Source organism: Arachis hypogaea, chromosome 6 (genome assembly GCF_003086295.3).
Source record: "Arachis hypogaea cultivar Tifrunner chromosome 6, arahy.Tifrunner.gnm2.J5K5, whole genome shotgun sequence".
NCBI lineage: Eukaryota > Viridiplantae > Streptophyta > Magnoliopsida > Fabales > Fabaceae > Arachis > Arachis hypogaea.
In genome coordinates, this window is record NC_092041.1 from 13825015 (window position 1) to 13850974 (window position 25960).

The window sequence follows — 25960 nt, forward strand, 5'->3', positions numbered from 1 at the left end:
TTGTTGCATCAGCGAGATTTTCGATGGCTGTACCCATGGCTGTAAAGTATTTTCTTGACTTGTAAGGAAACTTAAACACTACGAGCTCGGTTTATTGCTGTGAAACAATTAAGGTCAAAATATTAATGTTAACAATTGAAAAGAAAATTTTAAAAAAAATGCAACTCGTCTTCCCAATTTATTGGGACTCCGTATATTTTACAACTATTTAATTGTTGTCTAAAATCAACCATTCAATAACGTCAACTAAATTGGGTAAAGAGTGTACATTGCAACGATTTTTCTCTTTTACCCATATGCAGAGGAAAAAATAGATAATGAAACTAGGAGACCTACAGTTCAACCATGATGTTACAAACTACCTCTTCTTTTTACTTGAGCTTCTCCTTTCAGCCTCTTTTTCAGCAACCAGAACATAGAACTCCGAACCAAGCATATCATGTATATCAAGATTTAGCGAAAGGCTTAAATCAATAACTCCCTTGATGATTTCTAATGTCATATTGAAACCCAAAGTAGATAATACTCTAATAGCATTAGCAGCCCTGCATATGTATTTTCTTGTCTCCAATGCCGTATAATTTTTCTCTTGTTCTTCAAGGCTTGCTGAATTTCTATTGGAATGGTTCACTTGATCTTCTACCATGTCATCTTTGGCTTCAACATGTTCTCCAACCCATATGAATCCATTACATCCAAGTATCAAATCAACACCATATTGCTCAAGATGATGATAATGTTGCTTTTGCCTCTTAACTAAGTAAGGTGGGACTGTTAGCAGTTGACCTCTGTTCAGCTGACAGACAAATGTAAGCAATTAGCATCAGCATCAGCAACAACAATAAAGCCATTAGTAATGTAAGAAAATTTAAGGATATAATTTCAATATGTATTTTACACAACCTGAATATATTACATACAATCTATTCTATATAATCACCGATAGTACCAAGGCAACCAAAATTTTATTCTCCCTCATTCAAAGTCATTTGCATTACATTTTAATCATTAACAGGCAGTTGGAAGTATAATTTTATATTTGTCAACATTGGCCATCTCCATATACATTTACTTTTCTTTACCATCTCCTACTCTGTAACCGGCTAATACTTTTTGAGAGGAAACAAGAAGCAAAATGATTTACAAAGTTTCCCAAGTACGAACAACAAACCTTCCCATATTTCTGACTTCTTGCCTGAAGATGTAAGCCATCACGCTGGAAACCACGAACTTCAGCCTGTAATCATGTAAATAATTTAGAACTTTAATCAACTGATCCTTCACCGAATGCAAGCCATTTTTGACATAAATAATAAAATCGTACTTACACAAACAACATCCTTCTCTTCAAAAATTGAACGCATATTTAGTTCATCCACAGCTGTCCGCCGTCTCTAGAAGAAAAGAATCACTTCAAATGAGGGGTATTCAAGCTTATGTGAGGCAGAAAAGGCAATAGAAAAAAATATCTTAAGGATCAAAATATTGAAGCTTAAAAACCTGCATCTGATAACTATAACTGTTTTGCAACTGACAGTTGAACCCCTGACCTTAACTATTTCTTTGACCACAATTAATTTTTCTTTACACAAATTACATCTCAAATCTTTTTGCAATACAACCAACATATTATGAGGCTAGACGGCACCAAAAATCAGATGATCAAGCTTAATATTAGTTATAAGCTGCCCGAAGGACCCAAGCGCATCCCAAAGGCCCAGGTCAGTTCGATAATAAGGGAAAAAAAACTGCAGAAATCAGTGTAGTACAAAACTAACAATCATTAAATATTGAATAACCATAATCATTATGAACCGCCTATAACATAGACAACATTGTAACAAGTGGAAACAACAGTTCTATTGCAGATATTGATAAATATACGACTTATCAAAGTAGTTTTTTATAATTAGTTAAGGCTTAATCTGCTAGTTAGCAAGCTATGCAGAAACTTTTCCAATAAAGAATCAGAAATTCATGCAATACCTGGACACCATCAGGCATATTCATAGAAGAAAGCATCAAAACTGCATCTTGACTGTAATTTATCTCCAACCTCCAACGCTTTTGAGAAACCTAGACAATAATCCAATCGATAAATATGCATGAAATACTTCCACAGCCACACCAGATATGAAACTATGAACAGGAACTACGAAGCAGTTTCTTCCCTACCTCGACAACACGTCCAATGACGATGTCTCCAACTTCGGGTTTGTAGCTGCAATTTGCTCAATTCAACTACCGAATAAGAGAAGAAAAGGAGATCGGCGAGGAGAGAAGCTGAGAGATAAGGTGTTCGGGGTTTACGGTTTACCTGGATCGCAGGGCGCGGACATAGACGAGCTTATTGACGCGCTCAACTACGCCGCAGAGGGTGGCAACGAGGTCGCCGTTGATGTCTGCGGTTCCGTGGCCCTTGAGGACGCCTTCCTCGTGGTTAACGGAAATGGAATCGGCGACGGTGACGGAGGCATCGGAGTTGACCTTGGAGGAGAGTGACTCCAGCTGCTGCAGAGCGTTCTGGAGACGAACCTTCTGAGTTTGGGTCAACGGTAACTGTAATCCTCTCATCTCTCTCTTTCTCTTTCTCAATGGAAGGAGGGAACAAGATTGAAAACCATAAACCCTAAACCTCCGTGAGAGAGATGGAACCTTTTAATTTTTTGGTCCGAAGAGAGATGGAAAAAGAAACTTGAAAGGGCTAAACCCAAGTTAATGAACCCACCTGACCCACTATAACCCAATAATTCCTCTCCAATTTTTTTTTTCTAGCTGAGAAAAAATTTAAGTACCATTAAATTTTAGTTAATATATAACAAATAATTTTATTCTTATATTTTTAATAAAAAGAGAAAACATATTAATTAGTTAACTTTATATATATATATATATATATATATATATATAAATCAAATTCTATCAATTTTTTGAGTTTATATATCCATTTTAAAGAGTTTTTAAAGGAAAATTTTCATACACTTAATCTTATCCATATTTTTTCTTAAAGATAGAAATAATCACGTTATATCAAAGTCTTTGTGTCAATAACCAATTTGAATTATTGAAATAGTCAATTTACTTCTGTTTAAATAAACATGAGGAAATCCACTACATTAATCGATAAATTCTATTTAAGAATTTAGTTATTTAGATCCGGAACAAGCCAACAATCATTGACCTTTTTCTCCTTTTCTTTTTTTCTTTTTTTTTTTGGTCAGGACAATCATTGACCTTTTAACTTAAGATATGGTGCAAAACTTAAAAAAAAAAAGAATGTATATGCTAATCCATTTATATTGGGCCTCAGCCTTACTGGACTTCATCATTAACTCAGAAACTATAGCACGTGCATTTTAGTAGCATCCCCTTCAAACGCAAGAGGTATATAATATATATAGAGACCAGAGTTAGATACGCACCCATCGTATCACAACAGGATCAACAGAAACTTCCCATTTCTCGTTTACTCTAATCTCTCTTCAATGAATTTCTTTAAATCCATTCTCTCCGACGATCCAGATCCCCCTGGATCCGAATCTGAATCCGACAATGCGCCTCACCCGCAAAACGCAACCGATCCTGATCCCTTCTCATCCGACGCCGCCACGGCCACCGCCGACCACAGTGACGGCGTCGATGGCAGCGGGTGGATTCGGTTCGGTGGCCTGATCAAAACCCTAACCTCCAAATCCGAATCGATAATCGAGACGTACCGCCGGGACCTCCAAGAATTCGGCACGGGACTCAAGAAGGAGATCGAGGTCGCCCATGGCTCCCTCGAGACGGTGGGCCAGGCCATCGATCAGTTGGGATCTACTGTTGTCAAAGGAACGGCCCAGATCATCTCCCAAGGTAAGGAAGCAATCCTAGCCGCCGATCTCGATTCCGATAACAATAGCAACAAAAGCACTAAAAGCCCTAGCAAAGATGGTAGTAGCTCGAATTTGAAAGGGTATAGTAGGTTTGAAGCTCAGATTCGTGCTATTCAGGGTGATGCTAGCACTTACACTGATGAGCCTGAGGATTTGGAAGAGTATGGAAAATGGAAATCAGGGTTTTCGTTGGAAGGGAAGGATAAGGAATTGGAGGGTTTGCTTATTGAGAATGAGGCTATGGAGAGTATTTACAAGAGGCTTGTTCCGAATAGCGTGGATAACGAGAGTTTCTGGTTAAGGTATTTCTATAAGGTGTATAAGCTGAAGAAAGCTGAGGATGTGAGGGCTAGACTTGTGACGACAATGTCAAGGGAAGAGGAGGATTTGAGTTGGGATGTAACAGATGTTGAAGATAATGATGATGATGATGAGGAGGAGGAGGAGGAGGAGGAGGAGGGAGAAGAGAATGTGGGTCATGGTAAATCAAAGGGTGTGATTGATAAGGAGGTTAGTAGTGAAACTTTGGCAATTGAGGGGAATTCTGACTTGCAAGGTGGTAACTTTGGTGAAAAGGGTGTGGTCGAAACAAAGAAATTGAGTGTGGAAGTGGGGGGAAATTCTTCTCAGGAGGAGTCCAAGGTGGAAAAGGGAAATAGTTCATTGCAAAGTGAAAGTAAGGAACATGGCAATGATTCTGTTGGGGAAACTAAAGTTGAGAGTTCAGTGATTGCTCAAAAGGCGGATGATGGAAGCAACTCATGCAAGGAAGTCGTGAAGGAAGTGGTTGAATCTGGGAAGAATAGTGATTATGCAGCTGGTTCTGATGAGAAAGTGATAGTGGAAACAAAAGTTGATGATGGAAAAACTTCGGTGGTTGAGGCAAGTAAGAGCCCGGCACACGAGGAAGAGGAGGATCTCGGTTGGGATGAGATTGAGGATCTCAGTAGTATTGATGAAAAGAAGACAAGTCCGCCTCGGAGTGGAAGCCCAAGCAAAGTTGATGTGCGGAAGCGGCTGAGTGTTGCAGAGGAAGAAGAAGACTTGAGTTGGGACATTGAAGATGATGATGATGATGCTGTTAAGTCTTGAGACACTTGATGCTCACTGATCTAAGTTCTGGTGAGAGGCATAATTATGTAAGTGTGATTATGATTATTCTTTGATAAGTGAAATTAAATTAGCATTTTCTTTGTTTTACTTATGTATAAATTGATTTAGAAATAGTGGTGTCATTTGTTTTGTCCTTCTTGTATGAAAAGCAATTGTTTCTATATAGATTATCTTGTCTTTTTAAATTTGTCAGTTGTTTCGAATATTTATGAGATTATGATGACTTCAAACAGAATTTTGGATAACTCTTCATAACAATCCCCTTACTATTTCTTTTATAAGTTAATCGATCTGTTGTAATTATTAGTGCCAGCAAATTATCCTTTTTAAATTCAGAGTTGGTTATAGACTTATAGTTGCATCATTTGGAATACTCTTCTTTAAATGGCTCTTCCAGTTAGTCTAATTTGTTATATTAAAGAGCTTTATCAATGGAAACAATTAACCAGCAACTTGTTCATTTGATTTAAGTGTGTTGAAAGTTTGAAGTATAATAAGTAAGCACATTTACCCTATATAAATATATTAGTTCTCTCTAAACTAATAAACGTATCAAGTAGTGCCTGCCGAGTGAAAAAATGAAGGTATGAAGACGACGGATGACAGATCAGAAAGTAATTAAAAAACAAAAATCTTCACTTGAAGCATTTAAAGCAGTACTTTCTATTTCGGTTAAAACAGTATGAAGATCAGATATGGCAGCCAGAAATAGTATGAAAATCAGATGTGGCAGTCCGGATATTTTGGAAAGGAATCAAAATATTTGACTTGTCTTGATATGTAAATGTACCAACACAGTATTAAGTAGATAAACATAACTTTGAATAATGTTGATGTTTAATATGAAAAATATAACCTATCTCTTAATTCACACTCTTCACATTTGAAAGCTAGATTCCTAAATCCCTTAAACTGATTGGAACACATACTAACCTATTGTGAACTCTATAGTTTATACCTTATAAGCTATCCGTCTAGTAAGTTCAAAAAGAAAAAGACGGGGGAGGGGTGAAAAATAGAAAAAAACACACTCTTCTAGCAGCAATCGGGCTCCTTTGTACAACAAATGGACATCCTCCACTGGTCCAAGGTAACTTTCTTGATTCACATTCCTTTGAAACCCGTGCTGCTTCTAAACTAAAATCTTACCTTAACCTCCAACTGTAATGCTGGGTTCAGAAGTTGACTCTCCCATATGTCAGATATGTGAATTGGTTGGCGTTGATAATGCCCTAAGGCGTCCCTTTTGTGCTCGAGGTGGGAGGTGCCTTGCAGGTTTCCTGGATGCTACCTTCCAAGGCAAGAAAACCCCAGTCCCAGCTCCACCAGGAAGTTTGCCAGGGTTCATTGCCATAGGGTGTACAGGGTTTGTTAGCATGATTATTGGAGCATGAAGTATTCCCCATTTGGGCATCATGTCCATAATCTCATAGCTGCTTACAGCTCCATTTGGCACAGCATATGGGCTAGCAATGCCGGGTTGCCAAAGAGTCATTGCGTTTGTCACGGTCGGAGTTAGTGACTGGCATTGATTGGAGTCTGGCCTCACTCTAAAGAAGCTGATGCTAATCCTTCCGTTCGGTGATGGACACATTACGTGTCTTGCAATGTCTGCATTATTTCCTCTCATCACTAAAAGAGACCTGCCAAAGTAAGATGAAATACAAGTAAAAACCTTAATATTAATGTTTTGATCGTTAAAAATGACATTTAATTTTCTAATTTTATTTTTTGTGAATGACAAAATGTCCTTTTAACAATATTATTACAACTAAATGATACTAAAAATGTAAGTTGTTGAAAGGAAAAAAAGTGATATATAAGCGACAAAGACATTATATAACTAATAAATACAATTATACAAAGAATTGAAAATCTAATGAATATAATCACACATTTACCTAGTACATAGGTTCAACAAATTAAAAAAATAAAAATAAAAACTATGGTCATTAACCAAATTCTAGTTGTGCAAAAAATTAATACACGCGGAGAGGGAGAAAGAGATATGAGATTATGTAAGAGGAGATAAAGAAAATGTGTAAAATAAATATTGACTTATATAGTAAATATATAAAGGTTTAATTATTCTATTAGTCCCTATAGTTTTGCGAAATTTTCAATTAGGTTTTTATACTTTTTTTTCATTTTAATTGAGTTCTTGCACCATTTTTTTTTTAATTGAGTCTCTACATTTTTTTTCTTTTATTTGGGTCCCGGTACCAATTTTTTTTTTTTAGTTGGGTCCCTATAAAATTAAGCCGATTATTGCTAAGAGGGACCTAATTGAAAAAAAAAAAGTTTGGTGTAGGGACTCACTTAAAAGAAAAAAATATAAGAATTTAATTAAAAATTTTGCAAAACTATAGAGACTAACAGAAAAATTAAACCATATATAAAAGAGTGATGAATATGAAATGAGAGAAGAAATTAGATTTTAATTAAATTTATATCTATTAAAAAATTAACATCAACATTAAAAATAATAGTATAATTTACATAAAAATAAAGGGTAATAAAATATGAAAAATTAAGGTTAAATACTAATTTTATAATGAAAAAATAATAAAAAAATGAGAAGCAATAAATTTAATATAAGAGAACGAAATAAATTTTATAACTCAATTATAGCTATTAAAGAGAAATAATATTAAAAAAAATCCTTAAACATTATATATAAAGATAAATTATTATAAGAAAATGAAAATACAATAAAAATTTTATAATATAATACAAAGATAAAAGATTATGTCACCTAATAAAAATTTATGTGACAATATAAAATAAAATTAAATATCTAAGAATAATTATAGACCTATCTTTAAATTTTCTTTTAGGGCAAAGTACATAAATAAATAAATTGATCAAACCCTTTACCCAAATACACAAAACTGATATTCTTTACCTGATTGTGCAATTTGACACTTTTATGTAAACCGTGGGAAGCTACCACGGTTTACAATTTTAACATAAACCGTGGCAACCTACCACGGTTTATGAAGGGAGAATGTTTAACGTAAACCGTGGCAAACTCCCATGGTTTATGAAGAAAAAAATTTGATAGTAAACCCTTGTAGGTTACAACGGTTTAGGAACACCAAAATTCTATATATATGTGGGTGACATTCTACTTGCACAAGAGATCATTCTCACAATGGCAAGTGAGGAAGAGAGTGTTCTTGCTTTAGTGCATTGCTCTGGAAAAATTAAAAAAAGCAAAAGCCATGGTGTGAAATTCACAGACAAAGAACCATTAAGTGTGTTCATCAGTTCATCAAGCACTTTGTCAGATCTAAAGAACAGCATCTTGCAGAAGCTTGGCGTCTTTGGTACGAAGTGGGTGAAGAAGCTATTCTACAAGATTCCCATCGCAGTTGTCTCGACGGGTGTTCAGTATGATAACTTTGTGCTAGCGGCTGATGAAGATATTAGGGTTCTGTTCCATTGTGTTAGGAGTTTTCCAGAGATCTGAATTCACGAGTTGTTTGCGAAGTTGGAGGTTGGTGTCGATAGTTCTGGGGCATCAGCTCCATTTCAGAGCTCGACTGCCGCGGGAGGTGCGTCTAGTTCGATGCCTGCGGTCAGACCGTATCTTCCGCCGGTGGGTTCCCCTATGTTCGCGGCTGATTTAGAGCGAACGGTGGTTGTTGGTTCTGTACAGTTGGAGAATGAAGGAATATTTGAGCAGCCTGATGTCATTGGCACCGGTGGTGGCCAGTTACCTTATATGGAAGGTTTTGGTGAACCTGATAGAGTAGAGAATGCAATGTGTGACGATGACTCTGACCAGGAGCCTGTCGATATCATCGGGGACAGCGACGACGACACAAGTGCCAATCCACATGCGCAGCATGGGCCTTCAAGTTCTGCTTCTCGACAGTACCCTCCACACTTCTCCACACTAAACTTGGAGGTTCTTGGTCAACAGGAGGACGGTGGTAACACTGTCGGGGGCGCTTCTACAGAATTTCAGATTGGGCAATCTTTCCAGAATAAAGATGAGGCTGTGCTGAGTGTGAAGGACTATAGCATCCGGCGAGGTGTTGAGTATAGAGTCATCGAATCAGATCATCTGAAGTATCATGGAAAATGCAAGCAATTCGGCAAGGGTTGTACTTGGTTGATTCGCGTTGCGCTGCGTGCACGAAAGGGCACTTGGGAGATTAGGAGGTACAACGAGCCACACACATGCTTGGCAACCTCTATTTCCAATGATCACCGTCAGTTGGATTACCACGTTATCTGTGCGAGGATTCTTCCGTTGGTTAGGGCAGATGCTGCAGTTACGGTAAAGGTACTGCAACAAGCTACAGAAGCCGATTATGGTTTCAGGCCTAGTTACAGGAAGGTTTGGATGGCGAAACAGAAGGCAGTGGCACAAATATATGGAGATTGGGAAGAGTCGTACGCGGAGTTGCCACGTTGGATGCTAGGAGTACAGTCAACAATGGCCGGAACAATAACCGTGTTGAAGACCTCTCCTGTTCGGCTTCGTGGTGAGGTTGATGAGTCGACGGTGTACTTTCACCGATTATTCTGGACATTCCCACCCTATATCGAGGCATTCCGTCATTGCAAGCCCCTCGTCAGTATTGACGGTACCCACTTGTATGGCAAGTATGGAGGGACACTGCTGTTGGCGATTGCGCAGGATGGGAACTTCAACATCCTCCCCATTGCATTCGCCCTTGTGGAAGGAGAAAATGCAGAGTCGTGGTCATTCTTCTTGTCCAACCTACGAGAGCATGTGACTCCTCAGGAGGGTATCCTTGTAATCTCTGACAGGCATAACGGGATCAAGGCAGAGCTTGAGGCACCTGAGACTGGGTGGCTACCGCCTCGTGCTTTCCGAGCGTACTGTATTCGGCATGTGGCAGCGAATTTTGCCCCAACTTTCAAAGGTAAAGATTCAAGGAGGATGTTAGTGAATGCTGCCTACGCAAGGACTGAAGCAGAGTTTTATTACTGGTTTGACATCATGCGGACTGAGAATCCAGCAATGTGTGAATGGGCCAATCGGATGGAGTACGACAAATGGACCCAACATGAGGATAGTGGTAGACGGTTCGGGCACATGACAACCAACATCAGTGAATGTGTGAACTCGGTGCTAAAGGGAACTCGAAACCTCCCGGTCACATCGTTGGTTCAGTCAACTTATGGGAGGCTTGCTCAGCTTTTTGTGGTACGGGGACATACAGCAGAGGCACAACTCGGATCTGGTAATGAATTTTGCCAGGCATTGGCCAAGGCAATTGATCGGAATCTAAGAGACTCAAGGTGCTTCACTGTCACATTATACGACAGGCATCAATCGGAGTACACCGTGGCCGAGACAACACCAACTGGGCGCTTCTGGTTGGGTAGCTACAGAGTTTCCCTTAAAGATCACATATGCGACTGTGGCCACTTTCAGGCGCTGCATTATCCTTGTTGCCATGCCATTGCATGTTGCGCCTACTCCCGCCTTAATTGGGCGTCATATGTTCACGAGGTCTATCGTATGAGTGAAGTTTTCAACGTTTACAAGCAGGGTTTTGTTCCGCCTATCCCGGAAGGCCTATGGCCTCCATATGCTGGGCCAACCATCATTCCTGATCCTAACATGAGGCGTGCAAAGGAAGGTCGTCCAAGGGCAACCAGGATCTGTGGTAGTATGGATCAGTCTCTAGAGAACCAGCCGAAGCGCTGTGGGCTATGCCGTCAGGCTGGGCATACGCGGAGGAACTGTGACCAGCGAAGACATACTACCGGGGGGGATGCGTAGATCTCATTACCTTGTTGTTTTAGTTGTTTTATTAACTATTCAGTTGAGTTATATATGGTTGGTTAAGTCTATGAATGTCACCATGTTGATTTTCTGCATTAATTTCATATGAATAAAATACGTTTATTTTAGATGTTTGATTGCATCAATGTGGTATCATTTAGACTGCGCATGATAACTGTGACGGAAATAATGTATATCTTAGAATCTCAAACCGCTTAAACTATCAAATACATAGCAGATAACATATCATTTAGACTGCACACTGTGATCAAATTTTTTCCTTCATAAACCGTGGGAGCTTGCCACGGTTTATGTTAAACATTCTCCCTTCATAAACCGTGGTAGCTCGCCACGGTTTACACACAAATCACACAATTCATAAACCGTGGTAGGTTACCACGGTTTATGTTAAAATTGTAAACCGTGGTAGCTTCCCACGATTTACATAAAAGTGTCAAATTGCACAATCAAATAAGGAATATCAATTTTATGTATTTGGGTAAAGAGTTTGATCAATTTATTTATTTACGTACTTTGCCCTCTCTTTTAATATATTATAAATAAAGTACTCGATTTTTTTTCGATTGTTTGTAAACTCTCAATCCAAAAATTAGGAAGAAAACGTCTTGCTACCCAATTCCAATCGAATATAGTATCTACCCGCAAAGACAGTACAAACTGAAGAGAGATTCTATGGTGTGAATAATACGATAAAATATTCACACGAGAACGATGGGTAGCTTAGTGCTAGATGAACATAAGATTAATTCTTATTATAGTTGTATTTGCAGCAGCTAGTCTCTGCTATATACTAAATATCAATATTAGTTTGTATACTTTTATCACTTTTGTTTTAAAGAATACTAACTTTAATCTCTCTCGTTGAAATTTAACAAAATTCTCCGAAACAAAACCCTCTCACAATAAATCTTAACCTCATAAAAATTGTTTTCTTCTTATTGATTATACCAATTTCATAAAATGAATTATTATATTATTAATTTTCAAATAAAAATAACAAACTATTTTAAAGAACTTTAAATTGACTTAATAATATTCTCAAATTTTATTGGAAGTTAATACATTAATAATTATTTTTGAAAGGAGTAACCATCAAATATTAGATATATTCTCAAAAAAATATTTTAGTGATCGAATTTCGATATATAATTTTTTGTGAAAATGATTAAAAATATAGGACCTTTTCATAGTTAAAATTTTTTGATTTCGCGCCAATTAAAATTTTTATTTTTTTGTCAAAGGCCGAAAAGTATTTTAAAAAGTGGGTAAAAAACCATAATAAGCCAACTGGCTCAAAAAATTACGTAAATACGCCAAAGCAAAAATCGTTTCAGCAATAAGCCAGATCGCATTTTTATATAATTCGAACCAGCTTGGTTCGAACTCTATTTGTTAGTAAATCGAACCAGGTGAGTTCGAAATACGGTTTTTTGTTGGTAATAAATCGAACCAGCCTGGTTCGAATTAAGAATGAAGGTAATTCGAACCAGGTTGGTTCGAATTATAGAGAGAGAAGGTTCCCATGTAATTCGAACCGGGTTGGTTCGAATTACACCAATCATAGTTCGAACCAGGCCGGTTCGAATTAGTGTGAGACTGAGCTGTATATATATGGTTCCAAACGTGAATTAGTCTCATTAGAGGGAGTAGGATGGCTAGTGAGGAGAGTTTTGTGGTTTTGGTGCACCACAGAGGATCTGTTAATAGAAAAACTCGTTCCGGAGTAAAGTTCACAGATAAGAATCCGCTATGTATTGTCATAACATCTACGACGAGTTATGATGACCTTGTTAGCGCTGTACTAATGAAGCTCGGTCTGGAGGGTGCGAAGCGGGTAAAGAAGTTTTTCTATCGCATTCTAGTCACGGTGCTACAGAATACGGTGAAGTATGATTGCTTCACGATTAATAATGATGTGGACTTGCAAGTAATGTTTCTTTGTCGGCGGCAGTTTCCGGAGGTGAGGACACCGGAGTTGTTGGCACGGCTGGTTGATGTTGTATCCAGCTCCGGCGGTTCGAACAGGAATACGAACACTATAGCGAATCCAGCAGGTTCTAGTTCCCGGCCTGCCGTTGCTTCCTCGTCCGTCCCTGTGTACGAACCAGTGGTCCAACATGTCGTCTCCCCATCTTTCGCTGTTGACCTCAATGGCACCGAAGGCGACGAGGTAGTGGAAAGGGAAAATTTGCCTAACGCTTTAGTGGGAGTTGCACCTGTTGGCGTAGGAGACGGTTTTTTGGACGATGAAGAGGAGGATGACGTCGAGCCGGATATGATTGACGATGATAGCGCTGATGATATTGGAGCGACTGGGCCTGCATTGGAGGTAGGTGGTTCTAGCTCTGGCACACAGCAGTATCCACCACATTTTTCCTCGTTGGACTTGGACGCCATGAGACATGAGGGGGTTTTTGGGCATGCTGTTGGATTCGGAGCTAGAGATGCGGAAGGGAGTACTGGTCTGACAGAGTTCCAGGTTGGTCAGCAATTCCAGGATAAAGATGAGGCCCTTTTAAGTGTGAAGACTTACAGCATCCGGCGAGGGGTACAGTACAAGGTGGTGGAGTCCGATCACCGCCGGTATGTGGGCAAGTGTTCCGAGTTTGGGAATGGGTGCACATGGTTGATTCGACTGAGTCTCCGGAAGCGCAAGGGCATTTGGGAGGTCAAACGGTACAATGGACCTCACACTTGCCTGGCCACATCCATCTCGAGTGACCACAGGAGTTTGGATTATCATGTGATTTCGGCGTTCATTATGCCAATGGTTAGGGCCGATGCATCCGTGAGCATCAAGGTGCTCCTGAACGCCACGGCAGCGCACTTCGGTTTTAAGCCGACTTACCGGATGGTTTGGATGGCGAAGCAGAAATCTATTGCCATCATATACGGTGACTGGGATGAGTCCTACAACGATTTGCCTAGGTGGGTGTTGGGTGTGCAGCTGACGATGCCTGGTAGTGTTGTCGTCCTTAAGACGACCCCGGTTCGAGTTGGAGGACAAGTGGACGAGTCTCAAGCGTACTTTCAGAGGCTTTTCTGGACTTTCCCGCCGTGCATCGAGGCATTCCGTCATTGCAAGCCGCTAGTGAGCATTGACGGCACACATCTGTATGGGAAGTATGGGGGGACGTTGCTCATCGCGATTGCACAGGACGGGAACTCGAACATTCTACCTGTCGCATTCGCCCTGGTAGAGGGTGAGAATGCGGAATCCTGGACATTCTTTCTCTCGTACCTTCGACAGCACGTGACCCCGCAGCCCGGTCTGCTGGTTATATCGGACAGGCACAACGGCATTAAGGCTGCGCTTGAGGCCCCTGACGGCGGTTGGCTACCGCCATCTGCGTACCGTGCATTCTGCATACGACACGTAGCGGCTAATTTTGCCCTAACCTTCAAGGGCAAAGACGCTAGGAGGCTACTAGTGAACGCGGCGTATGCGAAGACTGAGGTTGAATTTGGTTACTGGTTTGATATCCTGCGATCTGAAGATCCGGCGATGTGTGAGTGGGCGAACCGGATTGATTACTCGTTGTGGACTCAGCACCGTGATGAGGGGCGGAGATTCGGTCACATGACGACGAACATCTCCGAGTGTGTGAACTCTATCCTGAAGGGGGTCAGAAATCTCCCTGTAGCATCCCTGGTGAAGGCAACATATTGTAGGCTTGCGGAACTGTTTGTTCGCAAGGGGAGAGAGGCTGAGGCCCAGATGGGAACAGGACAACAATTCAGTCAGCATTTGGTTAAGTGTATTGAGGCCAACATGAAGACAGCCAGGTGCTTCACGGTGACGCTGTATGACCGGGATAACTCCGAGTTCACTGTAGCAGAGACCACTCCGACTGGTTCTTTCTCCTTGGGTACTTACAGCGTATCACTTGCCTCTCGGACATGTGACTGCGGCTACTTCCAGGCTCTTCATTTCCCGTGTCAGCACGCACTTGCATGCTGTGCATACTCACGGGTCACCTGGACCTCTTACGTTCACAGCGTCTATCAGATTAGCTCGGTGTTCAATGTGTATCGGATGGGATTCACACCTCCGATTCCGGAGGGCTTCTGGCCACCTTACGACGGGCCCACGGTGATTCCAGACCCTGACAAGAGGCGTGCCAGAGAGGGTCGTCCTAGATCCACTAGGATACGGACGAATATGGACCAGGCGGATCCGAATCGGCCAAAGAGGTGCGGCCTATGTCGCCAACCCGGACACACACGACGTAGTTGCCCACAGGTTGCAGGCTCGTCTCAGACAGGACACCATTAGTATGCATGTTGTTAGTGTTAGCATTATCTACATTAGTGCGCATCTTGCTAGTCTTAGAGTTATTTAGATTATTTCCCATGTTGTTAGTCTCAGTATTATTTACATTAGTGCACATGACTTTTAGTTTGATTGTTGCGAGTAGTAATGAATATGGCTTCTTTAATTATGTATTTTTTTCTTTAAAGTTCAATCATGTATGATAGTGGTCTGTACTTTTTTTGTTATGTTATAGTCTGTTTACCTATGTTTTTTTTTATTTGTGTTCTGGGACATTCATTTTGTATGATCAATGAATCTTGAAACAGTTTAGTGTTTATTTTTTCTTATTAAATTGTGTCCGGGTTGGCGACATAGGCCACATCTCTTTGGCCGATTCGGTTCTGCCTCGTCCATAGATACACAGCTAGCTCAGTCTCACACTAATTCGAACCGGCCTGGTTCGAACTATGATTGGTGTAATTCGAACCAACCCGGTTCGAATTACATGGGAACCTTCTCTCTCTATAATTCGAACCAACCTGGTTCGAATTACCTTCATTCTTAATTCGAACCAGGCTGGTTCGATTTATTACCAACAAAAAACCGTATTTCGAACTCACCTGGTTCGATTTACTAACAAATAGAGTTCGAACCAAGCTGGTTCGAATTATATAAAAATGCGATCTGGCTTATTGCTGAAACGATTTTTGCTTTGGCGTATTTACGTAATTTTTTGAGCCAGTTGGCTTATTATGGTTTTTTACCCTTAAAAAGTGGAAAAGAAGAGGTTTGAAAATAAAATATTATTTCAATTATTTTTATGCACTTTTTAAATAATTATCTAAAATATTTTTAAAAAAATTGGATCAAATACATAATTTGTCTACTAATATAAAAATTATTTGTCACTTATAAAAGATAATTTTATTATTATTTTTGCTAATTTTTTAAATTTTTTAGACATTTTTATTGTTTTAATTTTTTAGATTTATTTTTGTCTGCAGTTAAATTTTTTAAAATATTTTGTTTTATGTTTTTACTTAATTAATATGATCAAAGTTCATCAATTTATAATTTGTTTAATTTTTTTATTTTGTCTTAGAAATTTTAAGGAGAGAGAAACTAGCAAAAATGTATAATTTATTAAAGAGAGAGAGAAAGAGAGCCAACTTAAAATTTAAAAGAAGGAATTTAGCTAATATTATTACTATTAATAGAAAATTTTAATTTTTTTATCTCAATAAAAAATTTAATTTTAATGCACTGTGAATTTAAAGTAGTTTTATATGTGTATTCAATTACGTAATGTCACATAAATAAAAATAATTATTTTTTATATTAATAGCATAAATAATCATCAAAAAAATAGATATAAATATACGATAGTATAAAATATTTTATACTGTCAATATATTAAAATTAAACTCTTTAATAATACAGAATAATTACTTTAAAATATAAATTTTACATTCTTTTTATAACAATTTTTTGATTAGGTAAAAAGAGAGAGAGAAAAGGTTAACATGCCTCTTTTGTGTTAGTGCCTGTGATTATTACTACTTTAATCGTCCATATATCGTGTCAAAGATTTGGTGTGTAGTTTAATTTATTTCATCGAAAATTACGTACTAACTCTAACAAATAACACCATCTCAAAAAATATAGTGCAAGGGAGCGTTATAGGTTTATAAATGGCTAATAGAAAAAATTTTAAATTGAAATATCAATAGTAATTAGAATTAGAGATGACTACCTAGATCTATAGGTACCCATTTCGTTCTTACCCGTTTGAGACGGATAAATTATCCGTCCTCACACCGGAACGAATTTTAATGGGGCAGATTTTTTAGTGGAACAGGACGGAGTTGAATTTAAGTTAAACCCGTCTCTATCCGTCCCCGGTATATAATAAATATAAAATAATTAATAAAATGATTAATAATATTATATCATATTTAAATTTTAATTTTAATTTATGTTATGTATGTAAATGATGGTTATATAATTTTTAAAATTTAATTTTATTTGTTGGATTTAATAATTATAGGGACGGGATCGGTACCTGCAAGAGCGGGTTAGGGTTTAACATTTTACTACCCACAGGTAGGGGCGGGTGGGTTTGATACGGGTTTTTGTAGGGCGGGGCGGGATCGGATAGAGCAAAAACCCACCTCTACCCGCTCCGTTGCCACCCCTAACTAGAACTGGTTGTGGAATAATACTAACATTTTAAAGAAGTTCAAATTCACTATATGGCTTGGCTTACATGATACTCTACCGACTGAGACCTTTTGATTCAAGCAACATTTAGCTTTTTCAGATATGTGTAAGAGATGTAACAAGGCGCAGGAAACTATGGAGCATTGCCTTAGAGACATATTGGTGTTGAACGAAAAATATTTTCGATGAGGAAAAAGCTATTCGAAAACATGAGTAGTTATCGAACAAGACACTTGTGCAAGTATTGGACTAAGGTTCTCGACACGGGTTCGAATTTAAGGCCTTTTCGATAAAACGAGTAAGTGAAATCAAACAAGGTATTCGAGTTAGCTGATCGAAGTATGTTATTCGAATAAAAGAATTGGGTAACTTTTATAGCTGAGAAGTTAAAGATTTTCATCACGCGAGAAAATTATGGAAAACGTTTAAGCGGGAACGGTTATCAAGAAAAATGCATTCAAGGCTATAATTTTATAATTAACTATAATTAATGGTCAGTTACCAAATTAGGATTATAAATACTAGGAAGTTTAAGGGACTAAGGGTTGAAACTTTGAATTCAGAAAAAACACTCTAAGCACACTCACATCTCAGAGAATTTCTGAGTCTGCAATCGAGTTAATTTTTCTGTAGGGTTTTTTTCCATGTTTTCACTTTCTTAATCTACTTGTAAATTTTATTTTTTCAAGTAAATCTATCTTTCAAGTATCCTCTATTCTCTTTGTTTGATTTATTTGTTTGTGCATCTTTAAATTTTCATGTCAAAGTTCTTTGATTCAGTCGAAGGCATTTTTATTGCTTTATTTTAGTTTCAATGCAAATTTTTACGCTTCTGTTATTAATTTACAAACTTTCTTTTATTCTTATTTTCAATACTTGTCTAATCAAAGACACTTTGATGCACTTCTAGAAAACTGGTACTCGCACAGAAGAATAGGTTTTGCTCCCAGATCATTAGATATCAAACCACCATCGATTTGCTAAAAATCGACAAAACAATTGGATTCTAGTATCCTGGACTCGACGGGTGGTACTGCTCTTGAAGAGTGGTTTTGAAAAGTCTTGGCTAATAATGAGGTGTCTTTTGGTGCAGGACTTTAATTTGGTGGGTATGGAGACACAGGTGCAATGATATATTCAATGCTGACAACCCTTGGACAGACCACAAGGTTGTTACCTTGGCCAGAATTACCGCCAAGGACTTACAAGTTTACAGGAATCGAAACAATGCCTTTAGGTCTCTCCGAAATTGTCTGTGTTGGAAACCACAGGCAACTGTTTAAAGTTAATTATGATGCAAGTTTGTATCTGGATTCAAATTTAGCGAAATTTGGGTGTATTATTAGAGATTTTAAGGGAAATTGAATTTCGGGCCGCTCTGAAAGCATTCTCCCCTGATCTATCATCATATGTGAATTATTTGCTGCTTGGAAGGGATTGGTTTTAGCTTGGGATTGTAGTTTGAGGGATACTATATGTGAAAATGCATGATCTTACAAGTGAGTATTCATCTAAAGTAACAGATTTAGTTCACAAGATTCATGAGCTTTTTATCTTGTTCTTGACTTGTTCATGTTGAGTGGGTGTCCCAAGAAACAAATAGAGCTCCGGATTGATGACTAGATATGGTGCCAAGAGTAACTTTAATCATGTTATTTGGTTTGAGTCTTGTATTGATCTCCAATAAATCATCCGCTTTGGATATAGAATATATAGTATTTACTTTATTTCTTTGCATGTTTAGACATAATAATAATAATAATAATAATAATAATAATAATAATAATAATAATAATAATAATAATAATAATAATAATAATAATAATAATAATAATAATAACACCTCAAAAGTAAAATAATCATTGAAATAGTAATGTTTCAAAAAAACAATTGAAAAAAAAACATCATCAACAAAATTAATAATCATATTAACCATCTAATATATAATATAAAAGTTATTAATTTTTTATAAATAAACTATAGTTTTACAAATATATATATATATATATATATATATATATATATTATTCAATAAAAAATGTCTTTATCATCAAAATCATAAAAGATTTGAAAGTATAGATAAATATATATCAAGTAATAATATGCACATGAAATTATCAGTATTTGTTTCCCATAAAATTGTCATTTCTGAAAATCTCAAAATTCATTTATTTAATCCATAACATGCAAAATTATAATTATTTGTATAAAAAGCATTTTATACCAAATAAAATTGACAAGATTAAAACTACTAAAGTTTAACATCAGTATTTAATTTCTTTGTGGTTGTGTTTTGCCTTTTGGGCATTCTGCCCCAATATTAATTAAAAAATATGAGTATAAATTTGGCTATGATATATGAACGCTGATACAGATATAGAATATATATGATATGACATAGGATATATAAATACACAAATTTAAAAATTTTATAAAAAAAGGAGACACAATATATCTATAAAATATAAAATATTTTTTGGAATAATTATTGTAATGATATTTTGGTATTTTATTGATATTAAAATATAAAATTAATTTTTTATTATTTTTAATGTCTTTTTTAATTATATAAAGTATTTAAAATATTTTTTATTTTAATAATTAATAATATATGATATTTCTAAACTTATTTTAAAAATACGTATTAAGAATAAGGCTGGATATGTCGACATGTGATCGAATTTAATTAGATATGTTTAAGCGTGTTCGAAAAAATTTTGTTTATTTTTTATTTTTTATTAGGATGTGGTTGGGCACAAAACATACGCATGTCGAACGAATGTCAATGAATATCATGTCTAAAATATGTCTGTGAAAACCACAAATAAAAAAAAATATCCATGCTTAATAGATATTTAATAAAATTCAAATCTTTACAACTTTTATGACAGTAACACAAAGACGTTTAGTTAATTGCATTGGATTACTGAAACACTTTAAAAAAAATTTCTTGGATATATACGAGAATTTTATCCAAGCAGTATGCTTTGTATTAAAATAAAATTTTAATAATTTTTTTATGCCATATCATATTGATTTAATGAGTAATAATGATAAGAACATACACTAAATTTTATATACTCATTTAAAACTGGCCACTTATCAACCAAATAATTGAAGTGGCTCCTAATCCATTCTAGGATATATACATTATGCATGTTATAGTTCTTACAGCAGCCATTTTCCATGTCTAACATGTTGACGATGATATAGCACTTCGGAGATGGTTATGTTCTTGGTAAAATAATGAATAGTGACAATAACAACTAGAATTTGTTATAGTTTCAACAATCATATTATTTTTCGAGAGATTTGCCCAAGAGAATTGTTATTGAGTTAATAACAATACTTTTTGGTGTTTGTTACAGTATGCTCATAAATTTATACATACCAATATATTTAAAATATAAATAAATAATAATTAGTCATGTGAATTTTATTTTTCACATTAGTATGTATCTTTTTTAAAATATATATATATATATATATTATATCACCACTTTGACTACAAGAAATTATTGAAATAGCGACCGATTTGGGTGGTCGCCAAAACCATGGTCGCTAATTAGAAAATAGCGACTAACTTCGATCATTAAACTTTAGCGACCGATTTTTTAGCAAGACCACCAAACCCTCACCAAAGAGTATCGGTCACTAAATCAATCGCTAACAAAATCGGTCTTTTAGTAAATCGATCACTAAATGGCGACCAACTTTTTGGTCGCTAATTTGTAACTAGTTTTTCAGTCTCCAATTCAATTACTAATTGTGGACCAATATTTTAGCAACCAGCATTTCAGTCACTAAATCAATCGCTAATTAAACTAAACATTTTAATGACCAAATTTTCATAGCTAATCCTAATTTTTTAATTATCAATATTTTACTAAAGTTTTACATCTAGGCCATCAAATATTAAAAACCCATCAACATAAAACCTACACCTTAACACATAAAAGTAAACAACACTTTATTATTATTATTATTATTATTATTATTATTATTATTATTATTATTTAATTTATAAAAAAAAGTGAATTAGTAGGCAATGCCTTTTAATATAGTAGTTCTCATAAAAGAACAAAACAACTAGCTATAATTAGAGATAAAATCCCTCAATCATATTTATAACAATAACAATTATGGTTACAAATATAATGTTTGCAGCATGCTGCAAATATATGGTTACAAATGAAGGTTGAGAAAAAGAAAGGGTGCTCTTAATATTCACATGTGAGACTAAATATTCTTCCGCAGCACTCTCTACAGCTTCATTAGCTCTCCAAACCTGTCAAAGTTAGTCTTACCTTTATGCTTTGTCCATTATTTCACCACAAGTTGTGAGCATTATAACTGCATTGGGGAGAAAAACTTTCTTCCATATTGCAAAGTTTATCTGCTCATTTTTTTCTTTAGCTTATAAGGAGGAATGAAAGTTAATTCCGCAAATTGGATACAACTTTTTTGCTCTTATCAGCCAATGAAATGAAAGCCTTAACAAGCTCCTCCTTATCATGAATAGAACAGAAGCTGCAAAAACATTTATGAATAGAACAGAGGCAAATTGAATTTCAACAAATATGACACAGATCAATGTAATTTTCCATCAAACAAGTTAAAAGGGGCTTCTAACTGTGCTCTATACCTCCAATGCAGTTACACTACCCTGCTTCTTAGCCTACCTGTAACAGATCAATCATCAATGTAAATATTTCACTTATTTTTTATAGATTGCAGACCTGCAGACCCTTATTTGAAGTAATGCTCATTTCGATTTCTAAAATTGGTGTAATTCTAACCTTTTAAAATGATTGATTAATTCAGTGAGTCTTTGTTACTTCCTAGCCAAACTTGTTGATGGGAATAGTTAAATGCTACTTTGGAACAGCTACTTGATATGGATACTTTTGTTACTATGGCCAATATAAAAATTGGTATACACTAATTAAATGACATAAATTAATTTCAAATAAGATATTGTGATTAACAGATCAGGTGACAATAGACAGTAGTAGAGTGGAATCACATCAGCAATTGCTAAGGTTGATTCAATTGCTATCTGGTGGGAGACTCGAAAATCATGTTGACTACATCATGTGTGATTTATCATTTATGCAATGTAATTAACTATTATTTGAAAAATTATTTGTATTTATTGTAAGTACGAGGGATAGGGTATATACAAAGAAGAGTGGTAAGTACTTACATGAATGAGGTAATTGCCTTAGGCAAGCTTCCCTCTTGAACCTTGTTCAACACCTTCTCGTCTATGCAGAGTTGAATCAAACTTAATAAGAATAATTATGTGCCATGTCTACTGACCTGAATAGAGAAAACATTTTCTATTATCAAGTTGCCTTACAGGATCAGAAATGTATGCATCCACAGCATCCATTAATTTTAAGATAGCCTTCTTTCCAAGGTCTTCATTTGTCCCCTGCAAGGCAGACAGGGCTGAACCTCGAACAATTGGAATCTCTTCCCCAGGAAACTTGTAGAAACTAAGTAGCTCTGCTAAAAAAGAAAGGTTGTTTGCCGATAGATGCATATCCATTGTATACGCTGAGGATAGTAGGCTTGTGATTGATTCTGTGATGATGAAGAAGGGTCTACTATTCTTGATGCCTTAATTGTAGATGTGGCTGAGGAACGCTTGTGATTGATTGGTTTATGTGGCAGTAAACCCTTCTTCATCATCACAGAATCAACAATAAGCTATCACCAATACCTGTAATCTTCTTCAGTAGAAGGTGTTATTGCCTTTTTATTCATTGGAGATTCTGCTTCGAAGGGTGGCTTAGTTTTTGTTGAAAGTGCTGAATCTCCTCCTGATTTTGAACCTCCCTAATTGCTAACACATTGACACGTGTACAGCTAGTGGGATGATAAAGCTTAATGACCAATTTGGTTAGAGGTATGCAGTATTTGGTTACTCCCCAACTTTCTCACTTCTCGGTAACCAGTTTGGTTTCGGCAATCCCAAGGTTAAACATGCAATAGAATGATCTCTTTGTTTTCTCATTGGATGATAACACCATCACACGGATTGCCTTTCGTTGATCAGCCAAATATTTTTATTTCAAATTCCTACCAAAACTCATTATCGGGAATTTTCTCGCAAAAATTTTCGAATGAATATTAAACTTTTGTAGTTTAAAATATTATTTTAATATGATTTTTTAATATTATAAAAATTTTCTTTCATAATACTTATTCCTAATAAATAAAAAATACTTATATTTTTTATATTTATTTATTTTATTATTTTTTAGAACAAAAAACTTTTATCTTTATAAAATAAAATATGTGATAATCTTCTTTTTATATATATATATATATATATATATATATATATATATATATATTATTTATTAATTTTTTATATATTAAATAATTATAATAATATAATAACATTGAAATCAAATGACATATTAAGTTTATTACATTAAAACTAAAAAATTATATATTTTAATCTTAGATTTAACAAAATATATTTTTAATAAATTATATATAGTAAAAAATATTTTGTGAAACACATTTGTACACTAATTTTTTATATATATAAGTGTTGTTGAGTTAGAGAATAAAAAATTTAACTAAAAAAATAAAAAATATTTAAAAATAATCTTATTATAAATATATAATTATAAACATGGGCAAAAAACACAATTAAGCCAAGAGAGGAAACAAGTTACATGAATAAGCCAAACCGAAAATAGCTTTACGAATCAGCCAAATCACGTTATTATGTAATTTGAACTAGCTGGATTCGAACTACATTAACATATAATTCGAACCAAGATAACTCAAATTATAAAGGAACACCTGATTAACCTAATTCGAACCTACGTGATTAGAACTACGAAGGAGCATAATTCGAACTGCCTTGGTTCGAATTACACACGTGAATGCTTCCCCAAGTAATTCGAATCTAGATGGTTCAAATTACTCACAATTTGTTCCAAATACTAATTCGAACGGGGCTGGTTCGAATTACATAGGTTCCGACTATATAAGGAGTTCGAATCATCCTCATTCGAACCACTATTCCATTCTCATACCCCACCAAATCCCAAAGAAAACGACCCAGATTCGATCCGACAAAGACTCGAACAGAATACTCAGCCGATGGGGGACGATCCGGAAAGGCTATATCGGTTGGACGGAGTTGCTCATGTAGCCGGGGTCATCAACGACGAGGTTAGTAGATAGAAAACTTTGTGCTAGCGGTTTATCTGAGTTAGTGGTTTTATATGCGGTTTTAGTGGCGGTTTATGTTAGTGGTTTATCGTAGTAGTATTGCAAGTGGTTTATTTTAGAGGTTTTGCATGCGGTTTAGTTGGTGGTTTATGTTAGTAGTTTTTGTTAGTGGTTTTATATACGGTTTTGTTGATGGTTTATGTTGGCGATTTATTTTAGTGGTATTGGAAGTGGTTTATTATGTGGTTTTGTGTGCGGTTTATGATAGTGGATTTGCATGTGGTTTTCGTAAGTGGATTTGCTTCCGGTTTATGTTAGCGGTTTAAGCATGTGGTTTTGTTGGCGGTTTAGGTTAGTAGTTTTTATTAGTGGTTTTTGTTAGTATTTTTGTATGCGGTTTTGTTGATGAATTATTTTTGCGGTTTATTTTGGTGGCATTGGAAGTGGTTTACTATGTGCCTTTATAAGCGGTTTAGGATAGTGGTTTTGCATGTGTTTTTCATAAGTGGATTTGTATGTGGTTTATGTTAGCGGTTTAAGCATGTGGTTTTGCAACTGGTTTGTTATAATGGTTTCGCATGTAGATTGTGTTAGTGGTTTCCATAAGTGGTTTCTGGTGTTAGTTATTTTTGTCACTGGTTTTCTAAGTGGTTCTAATAATGCGGTCCATGTTATGCCCAGCCACAGCAATGCATCAAGAGCATGCGGCGGCAACAGGGCATGCGACTCGATGAGCGGTATGTTTCGTACTTGTAGATGGCCGGGTTATACCATCTAGCGAGGCTGAACGATAGATGGTTCTGGTTAGATGAGCCCCTTGTCAATGCCTTCGTGGAGCGGTGGCGTCCTGAGACGCACACCTTCCATATGCTGTTCGGAGAGTGCACGATCACGCTTCAGAACGTGGCGTACCAGTTGGGGTTGCCAGTGGACGGGCGTTATGTCAGCAGTTGCCTTACAGATTTCCAGATATATATCTAGGGTGGCCGTCCAGCTTGGGTGTGGTTCCAGGAGTTGCTTGGAGTGATTCCTCCTCCGAGCTAGGTTTAGAAGTTCGCAGTAAACTGCACCTGGTTCTAGGAGGCTTTTGGAGAGTGCCCCGAGGGAGCCGATGAGGAGACTGTGTGGCACTTTGCTCGTGCCTATATCATGATGTTGTTGGGCACTCAGCTGTTTGCCGATAAGACCGGCAACCGCATTCACATCAGATGGCTTCCCTACTTAGCTAGGCTTGAGGAGATGGGTACCTATAGCTAGGGGTCTGTAGCACTGTGTCCACAACGAATACTCAATCCGTTTCGCCCACTCACACATCGCCGGGTCTTCAGACCGAAAAATATCAAACCGTAATTGAACTCAACCTCGGTCTTAGCGTACGCCACATTGACAAATAGCCTCTTTGCGTCTTTGCCCTTGAAGGTTAGGGCAAAATTTGCCGCTACATGTCGAATGCAGAATACCCGGTATGCAGATGGAGGTAACCAGCCTCCATCGGGAGCCTCAAGC

At 36.6% G+C, this 25960-nt stretch overlaps 3 protein-coding genes and 1 long non-coding RNA gene across 4 annotated transcripts; 2 read left to right on the forward strand and 2 right to left on the reverse strand.

The window, feature by feature from the left end:
* Positions 1-147: 147 nt before the first annotated feature.
* LOC112696166 (exosome complex component RRP4 homolog) lies at positions 148-2717 on the reverse strand. The gene is made up of 6 exons (XM_025748787.3): positions 2318-2717; positions 2176-2221; positions 1987-2076; positions 1329-1394; positions 1172-1237; positions 148-796 (listed from the first exon to the last, which is right to left on the reverse strand). Exons 1-6 carry the CDS (start codon positions 2572-2574, stop codon positions 359-361), a joined length of 963 nt encoding a protein of 320 aa, XP_025604572.1. The 5' UTR covers positions 2575-2717; the 3' UTR covers positions 148-358.
* Positions 2718-3391: 674 nt separating this feature from the next.
* On the forward strand, positions 3392-5233 carry LOC112696168 (uncharacterized). The gene has a single exon (XM_025748790.3). It carries the CDS (start codon positions 3486-3488, stop codon positions 4965-4967), a length of 1482 nt encoding a protein of 493 aa, XP_025604575.1. The 5' UTR covers positions 3392-3485; the 3' UTR covers positions 4968-5233.
* Positions 5234-8559: 3326 nt separating this feature from the next.
* On the forward strand, positions 8560-10755 carry LOC112805340 (uncharacterized). The gene has a single exon (XM_025847732.1). The coding sequence runs from the start codon at positions 8560-8562 to the stop codon at positions 10753-10755; it is 2196 nt and encodes a 731-aa protein (XP_025703517.1).
* A 10598-nt stretch (positions 10756-21353) lies between these two features.
* On the reverse strand, positions 21354-23231 carry LOC112696169 (uncharacterized). The gene is made up of 2 exons (XR_011862205.1): positions 22617-23231; positions 21354-22521 (listed from the first exon to the last, which is right to left on the reverse strand). It is a non-coding gene; the product is annotated as an uncharacterized lncRNA (long non-coding RNA).
* Positions 23232-25960: the final 2729 nt, after the last annotated feature.

Bases quoted from the DNA above. Each gene is read 5' to 3' on its own strand.
- LOC112696168 (XM_025748790.3), top strand. From the start codon at position 3,486: ATGAATTTCTTTAAATCCATTCTCTCCGACGATCCAGATCCCCCTGGA.
- LOC112696166 (XM_025748787.3), bottom strand. From the start codon at position 2,574: ATGAGAGGATTACAGTTACCGTTGACCCAAACTCAGAAGGTTCGTCTC. The intron at 2,222-2,317 runs GTAAACCGTAAA...AGCAAATTGCAG, and splicing joins GTCCGCGCCCTGCGATCCAG to CTACAAACCCGAAGTTGGAG. The intron at 1,395-1,986 runs GTATTGCATGAA...CTTTTCTTCTAG, and splicing joins ATATGCCTGATGGTGTCCAG to AGACGGCGGACAGCTGTGGA.
- LOC112805340 (XM_025847732.1), top strand. From the start codon at position 8,560: ATGCCTGCGGTCAGACCGTATCTTCCGCCGGTGGGTTCCCCTATGTTC.